General features: G+C 36.0%; 1 protein-coding gene across 1 annotated transcript; it reads left to right on the forward strand.

Annotated features, from left to right (window-relative positions):
• The first annotated feature begins 5,714 nt into the window (after positions 1 to 5,714).
• On the forward strand, positions 5,715 to 7,217 carry LOC109208312 (anthocyanidin 3-O-glucosyltransferase 5-like). Its single transcript, XM_019371400.1, has one exon. It carries the CDS (start codon positions 5,715 to 5,717, stop codon positions 7,215 to 7,217), a length of 1,503 nt encoding a protein of 500 aa, XP_019226945.1.
• Positions 7,218 to 8,690: the final 1,473 nt, after the last annotated feature.

The raw sequence follows: 8,690 nt of genomic DNA on the forward strand, positions 1-8,690 counted from the left end.
TTGCAAAATAGGTTCAGGGGTTAGTAATTTTAGGATGAATTCAAGGGTAGCTTAGACATTTAGGATTAGATAGCACATGGTAGTTGAAACTAGAATCTTCTAGGACCTTCCAAAGTAGGACTTCAATATAATTTCAGTAATTGTAGTGTGCTAACTTGTGACACAAGTCAGAAAATGAGGGATTAAGTAGCAAAAAGGAAAGTTGGAGAGGGACTAAAATGAAATAACTGAATCCCTAAGGCTGCCCTAGTAACTTGCCTATAAAGGCATTGTTACTTGAGGCTCAAGGGGGATTTTTGGAAGCATTGAAAAATCCTGAAAATTCTAGGCAGCTAAAAACTCCTAAAAACACTGTTCCATTCAAGTTTTTTTTGAGATCTTTGAGGGTTTCATTGTTAAAACAATCCCTGAGTAGCAGAAGCCTGAAATGAGTTGAATCGATTGGGTATTGGTTTGTTTTGGTTCAGTTTGGGTTGGATTTTTGATAATTGGTTTTATTGACATTGCTTGGTTTCGAATTTGGTTCAATTGGATTTCTTTTGATCATCTCTGGGTTTAATCCTGCTGCTGAAATACTTGCTGCTGCTGCCCTGCTTTGTTGATTCTTACTCCCTCTTCCTTTTCAAATTCCAGTTCATGGATCCCAATTCTGGGCTGGCCTCGCAATGATTTGTTATGGCCCAATTCCTGTGTGGAAATGCAATCAGAAGCAGTAGATTCGATCTTAGGGCATGGAGCCTCTCTTCCCGGCCCAGTTGTGTTCCAGGCATGCCCTTGTACTGCCCTTCTTTTGTTATTTGGGCTCGGTTTAGATTTTGGGCTCGAAATAAATCCTTAGTTAATTAGCAAGACCTTTAGAACAATTTTTGGAAGGCCATCTTAGATAACACAATAGTCCATGGCCCTTCAAGCTTTAGTCGAATATCCTTTAAAAATGAAATCGAGGGGCGCCGCGCCAAATAAAACCACAAATGCATGGCCCTCTTTAATTATTTCCTTCAAAAATACATAGAATCCGGGACGTGCCATTTAGCAAATTTCCATGGCCCCCGCAAAGTTAACAACGCTAGCCACTTTAGGCACGCTTTTTAATAATTTTACTTTCCTAAACTCGGGTGCGCATTTCATGCAACCCAAATCCGAATCCCAAAACGTTGAATAAGAGGTGTTTAGGATCCGGGTGCATTTCATGTGACGTGATCCCAAGACACGCTCTTAAACGACGTTCACTTTCGTAAAAACAAAAAGCGGTAAATAATCTTAAAATTGCACTATAGGTTTAAATATGTATAAAAATCAGATTTTAGCCATTTATGATAATTTAAGCGACCGTGCTAGAACCACGGGATCCGGGGGTGCCTAACACCTTCCCTCGGGTCAACAGAATTCCTTACACAGAATTTCTGGTTCGCAGACTCCAATTGGGAAGTCGAAATTTTCCTCGATTTGGGATCAAGTTAAACCGGTGACTTGGGACACCAAAAGCCAATCCTATCCCAAGTGGCGACTCTAAATAAATAAATAATCCCATTTCGAATAATGTCACTTTAAATGGAAAAACTCCCTTATACATTTATCCTTCGGGGTAGATGTGTAAAAAAGGAGGTGTGACAATATGAGATGCACAAGCATATAACTCAGAGCCTGGTGAGCATCATCATAATAAAATAAATTTTCTCTATGTCATCTAAGTATCTAATTCACATAGATATGAAGTGGGCAACATTTAGGCACACATTTCTTAATATTACACTAGGTCTTCCCATCTCTGATAGTTTTATCAACTAGAAGTTAGAATAATATTATCATCGGAAGAAAAAATGTTTAGAATATAGTAAACTTGTGTGGTAGAGTGACTCCTAAACATAAATCTTGATCTTTTTAATGGTACGAAGGAAGATTTCCCAAGGCAAGCTGCATATCGGACTTTAAGATATGGCTTACAGAGCAATTAGACATTAACGAGCAGTAGAGCACTTGAGCAGCAAGTACTTATCAATACGCAAATCAAGAATGAAAGTAGAGAAATCACTTACAATGGGATGAAGTCCAACACGTGAAGGTGCGCAGGGTCAAACAATCCGCAATGTTGGATTATATCTATCACAACATATTTTCTCACATAGTCAACTACGTTATACTCTATCAATATTGACAATAAAAGTTCTGGTTCTGACAAAACAATTGAAACACATGAAAGGGAGAAACACCAAGAATAATCTATAAGGAAGTATTAGGTGACATACTTTTAATTACATGTTTGTACCTTATAAAATCATAATAAGTTAAAAGAATTATATGTATCTAACTAAACCTTGATTATTCATCTTAGAAGGTTAGAGGATGTCCACTCATCATGTATAATTATCTGCTCACAGTTTTATTTAATAATATTAATATTATTTTATAAAAATGTATACTACATGACTTGATATACACGTGCATCGGACGTGCCGAGAGACTAGCATATATATATATATAAAGGAATTGAGAGAAAATGTGAAGAAACTGAAGATGAGTGTAGAAAAAGCTCCAAGTATGGGAGGCTCCTCAGACATTGAAAAGAGAAACCACGGTTACAAGAAAATCATATCTGAGGAAATTGTCTCAAAAGTGTACGCAAGCATGTGGCTAAGCTAATTAAATTTTCTTTTTTTTTCATTTTCTTTTGAATAGGCAGGAAAGAGATGATTGGTATATGGCTAGCTAGACGATGGTCTTTCGTTAAGCTTTATGCTGTAACTTTATGATGGGCTTCAAATAACGTTCGTAATAAACCAATCTCATTGCTTGGATTGATATTTGTCCCCATTCATCCTTTGCAAGCAATCTTGATAAAATAATCCAGTGATGATCCTGAGACGATAACTTGGATAGTTAAAATCAGCAAAAGATTAAAGAACTTTGACTGTTAATTACTTAGCATATTTTGGCACGTATTCTGCAGCGATTTTATAAATCTTTAAATGAATACTCTAATCGATAAGACCAGAGGTGGTCGGCGGATCTAGGATTTGAAGTTTATGGGTTCCCGACGTAATCTCAAATTAATATACCATAATAACTGGGTTCACGGTTAGATATTTGTAGATATTTAGTAAATCTTTTAATAAAAATACAGGGTCTACGCAAAAGTTACTGGGTTCCCGGGAACCCATACTGTTAGGATCGAAATAACAGGTCAGGTGTCATGCGGAAGCTAGTAAGCAAACCTTGAACGACGATAAATCAGACAACAAAAGAGAAATATACCAAAAGAAACACAAACATTTAACGTGGTTCGGTCAACTGACCTACACCCACAAATGGAGATGAGCAATCCACCATATAAAAGAGAGTACAAAATATCGAGAGAACAACCTCACGAAGAGGCAAACACAAGTGGCACACTAACACTTGTCCCGTAAAGTTCTCCCCCTAAACACGACTCTCAACCCCATATAGCTACATTGTGGATACTACTGAATGAGAAGGATGGATCTTCAATTTATAGAACTCCAAACATTTTGCTACAAGAAAAGGTACTAGCCAATTATGGAAGAATTATATTTTCCTTCTAGGAAAAGAAAAACCCAATTATGGTAAATATGTTGTCCTTTCTTTCATGAGATAGGAAAACCAATTATGGTAAGAAAATCTGGACAAAAACACTTAACACTAGGGGGGAGGGGGGGGGGCATCGGTCTGTTCGGTTCGATTATGAATATTATCGATTTAGCATATCGGTTATCGGTTTACAAATTTGATAAACCGATAACCGAACCGATAAGATATCGGTTATCGGTTATCGGTTAATCGGTTATCGGTCATTATTGGTTCGGTTATCGGTTTACCCGATAAGATAACTCAATCTAGAGTTAAGTGAAAAAGAGAAGACAATTCACCGGAGTTAAGCAAAAAAGAGAAGAATTCACATATAGTATACTACCCATTTATGCGTTCTGTCCGGTGGCCACAACTGGAATAGTACTAATTCTTCAACAACGGTTGTCCAAATACATTATTAATACAAAGTTGTAATAATTTCACCTTAAAATTAACAAGTCCAAACATATAGTACTAACAGTCCAAGATAAACTAGATGTTGTTTGTCAAATGCCTAACCTGAAAAAGAAACCGTAGAACAAAACCTTGATCTGTGCATGGGCAATACTAACACAGAAATGAAAAACACCTAGAAGGCAAGAAAATGTTGCCATGTTGTCAAAGCTCAGCGTACTGTATAAGACTAAAGACTTACGCTAGGAGTGACTAGTAATATATATGAAGAATGAAGATGAAGCAACGGAAGAGTGCGGCTGAGAAAGAATAGGAGAAAATGAACTGAAGCCCTAGCATATGTATATACATAAGGGTAAAGTCATAATTTTATTAATTCTTATTGGGTTATCGGTTAACCCATTAACAAAATTGAAAAACCGAGGCCCGAACCGATAACCCAATAGTGAAAAAATTCTAAACCGTTATTGAACCGTCAATCCAATAACCCGATACCGATAATCCAATAAACAATTAACGGTTCGGGTTATCGGTTTTACCCAATATATGTCCAGCCCTACTTAACACATACACTATACTCTAGATACGCCCCTGGATAAGACCCAGCTTTATTATGACAATAATTAGATAAATTGTACTCCCTCTGTCTCATATTAACAGTCGTGGTTACTAAAAATAGTTGTCTCAAATTATTTGTCATTTTAGAAGTTCAAGACAAAATATATCATATTTTTATCATTTTATTCTTAAGAATAATTGTTCTTGAAGATGGAGATAGCACATAAATAGAATAAATATTCAATGAAAAGAGATTATATCTTAAGACACAAATAAGGGTAAAATAGTCCAACCCTCCTTCTAATTATGGTTCTTAAGGAGCATATAAAAGAGAAACACAATAGATAATTTAAGACGGAGGGAGTATTACGCCGATTACTTAATTAATTAAAAGAGTTTTAAGTTTAATTTAGCACTCCATATCAAGAAGTTCTCAATTTCTCAATTTCCAAGACGACAACCCAATAACTCTAGCTAATTAAGGATGTGATTGATCTCATTCATTCTACCACAATCCTCTCTATGGTATTCTACGCGCTATATATGAACCATCTTTTATTTGTAAAACCCTAATAGGCTTTTATAATCTAATTACAACACCTTTCCAAATATGATACATTAACTTAACGTGGAAACTTTTCCTGCATTTGGGAGTTACGTATAAAATAGCCTATATGTTGGTACTTTGAAAAACGTTGATAGTTTGATTCTCTAAACGATCGACATAGGCTGGAGTCAAAAATCATTGTGATACAATTTTAGTCCCAAACTCAACCACTACAAGATCTTAGTCTTCAATCATTTTTTAGCAGGTCGATGAATTGTTACAGTCGTAGTCTTACATTATTTTTTGCAAGTTGATGAATTGTTCATAACCTACGTTCTTAAAATTTGAGACGATTATCGTTGTTGATGATAAATTATCTATTCCGTACTGCATTCAAATATATCTAACCGTACCAAACTACCAAATCATATATATAGACCGTCGAGGCGCGCACGTTAAGAAGTCACCAATAAACAGGCTCTATATATATCACTATAAATATATTAATCGTTAATCAACTTTAATTTTCTTGTATTCCCATTTTCATTTCCTGTAAGTCCCATCGTATCCCCTCTTTCCTTTCACAAATCTCAAGTACTAGTTTGTAACTATGGGTAGCTCAGAAAAACTTCATGTTGGTATTCTCTCAAGTCCAGGCTTAGGGCACATCATCCCCGTCCTTGTCCTCGGCAGCCACCTCGCCACCCACCATAATGTCTCAGTCACCATATTCGTCATCACCTCCGGCAGCTCTCTGGCGGAAAAAGAGCTACTCAAATCTGCCAATAAATCAAAGTTGATTGATATAGTTGAAATACCAGCGGTAGATATCTCGAACCTTATTGATGCTAATACCAAAATGGTCACCCAACTTTGTGTACTTGTGCGTGAAAGTTTACCTGTTGTTAAATCTGTAATATTTGCAAAGAAGCATATTCTGGACGCTCTCATCGTTGATCTTTTTTGCACTGAAGCCTTGCCAATAGCCAAAGAATTTTGGTTACCAAACTATGTTTATGTTCCATGTAATGCGTGGTTTACAGCTTTGACTGTATACTGTCAAGTTCTTGACAAAGAAATTGAGGGTCAATATGTTGATCAGGACGAACCGTTGAAAATTCCGGGTTGCAAACCGGTTAGACCGGAAGATGTGGTGGATCCAATGCTGGACCGGAATGATCAGCAGTATAGTGAGTACATGAGAGTTCTAGGGCTTGGATTCTGTTTATCGGATGGGATATTAATGAACACGTGGGAAGATGCTGAGCCCGGTTCACTCAAAGCGCTAAGAGAAAATGAAACATTGAAATCAATCGTGAAGTCAACGGTTTATCCAATTGGACCGTTATGCAGACGTGACGAACAAATCATAGATGGGAGTGATAATAGGAATTTTGTCCTTAAATGGTTGGATGAACAAACTCAAGAGTCAGTTTTGTATGTGTCTTTTGGGAGTGGTGGAACCCTTTCATCCAAACAGTTAACTGAGCTAGCTTTTGGGCTGGAGTTAAGTCAACAGAAGTTTGTTTGGATAGTGAGGCCACCGTCCGAGGTTGGTGCAGACAAGTCATTTTTCACAACGGGGAAAGAGGGCGACGACACACCGCAATACTTGCCTGAAGGTTTTCTAACACGAACACAAGATTTTGGGTTGGTGGTCCAGATGTGGGCTGATCAAGTTAGAATTTTGAGTCACCCATCGGTCGGTGGATTTTTGTCGCACTGTGGATGGAATTCGAACATTGAGAGTATAACGAATGGTGTGCCAATGATTGCATGGCCGCTATACGCTGAACAAAGACAAAACGCCACTATACTTACGGAGGGACTTGGGGTGGCTGTTCGACCAAAGGTATTGCCAACGAAGAAAGTGGTGGAAAGGGAGGAAATAAAGAAACTAGTGAGAACGGTAATGCAATATAGAGAAGGAAAAGAATTGAGGGAAAATGTGAAGAAACTGAAGATGAGTGCTGAAAAAGCACTAAGTGTAGGAGGCTCCTCTCATAATTCAATGTGTGAAGCGATCAAAGATATTGAGAAGAGAATCCATTGTTACAAGAAAAGCACGTCTGAGGAAACTGTCCAAAAAGCAAATGGTAAAGGCCATATATAATATATTGCCCTAAAATGGTCTATGTTATGCCTTTTATGTACTGTAATTTACAGTATGCTTCGAATGCTATTTAATTTGTAATAATAACAGATTTCATATATTGGATCGATATTTCTCCCGTTTAATCCATAGCAAGCGATCTTGACAATTAAAGTTGGTACATGTGTGGTGAAAGAAAATTATTTAGAAGTATATGTACTAGCACAGGCCAAGTCATGTTAGTACAAGTAAAATCATGAATAGAAAAATAAGAAAAAAAGGGGAAACAAATAGCATGTCGATGATGTTCTTTTGTAAAATATCATTTTTCAACTTTTAGGCATTCAAGCATTATTTAGTGTCACCTTGCTGGCTCAGAAAAACAAGTCGCCAACTCGTCCTACATCTTGTTTTAAATGCTAAATATAAAAAGGAGAGAAGAATCTCATTATACAACCCCTGTACGTTGTACCAATTAACATGATTGATCAATGTTCACCTCAAGTGCATTATATATAGTATTAATCTCGTTTAATAGTACCTTTTTCTTGTTCTATTTATGTACAAAATTTGACTTATAATAAGATATTGTAATAATAATAGAAGAAAATATTCAAAATATCATTTAAAAAGTTAATTTTATCAGGAAAAAAGAACTCTAAGTTAAGATGCATGTCTCGAGGGGGTCTTCTCATCCTTTTTGAACAAATAAATTAAGGAACAGTACAATGAGACACAACGGTTAATAAAATTGAAATGGATCATAAGAGTTTAGAATTTAAATTTCACTAAAGCAAAGAAGGAATGTAAATTATCATGCCGAATTTAATACCTTAAATCAAACGAGATTATATTAATTAAGCAAGATTTTATAAAAATATATATATGTAATACAAAATCTTGTGCAGAAATTAAACTTCAAAACGATTATTTATTGATACATGTAATGATGAGAAGATATCTTATACTATATTTAATCTAAAATCTTATGCAGAAATTAAAAGTTATACTTCAAAAGAAACGATTACTTATTGATACATGTATTGATGAGAAGATATCTTATAGATTAGTTAAAGTGCGAATTCGACCACCACCGTGGAAACAAAGTACACCAACTAATACTTTTATCTACTTCAATTCCTTGAGTTTGCCATTTCTTTAAGTAGTTCGTCATGTGGATTGTGGCGAGAGAAGCGCTGCATTTTTGTGTCAGCTAGGATATGTGTTTATGAAATAAATGATTGCAATCTTAACTGCGTCTTCATCAGACTGCCATTTCTTCTTCTCAAAATAATCAATAAGTGACTTCTTTGACACCACTTCAAAACCAGAAAAATAAGTATCCACCAACCTATTGGGTCCACTGAATTTACCGTCAACATGTTCATTAGCACAACAGGTTAAACCACTTACAATACCAAATTCTCGAAAACCAAAATGTAAAACACATTCGTCATTCAATTTCACATAAAATTGATCACACTTATCTTGAAC

This window comes from Nicotiana attenuata, unplaced genomic scaffold (assembly GCF_001879085.1).
Source record: "Nicotiana attenuata strain UT unplaced genomic scaffold, NIATTr2, whole genome shotgun sequence".
NCBI lineage: Eukaryota > Viridiplantae > Streptophyta > Magnoliopsida > Solanales > Solanaceae > Nicotiana > Nicotiana attenuata.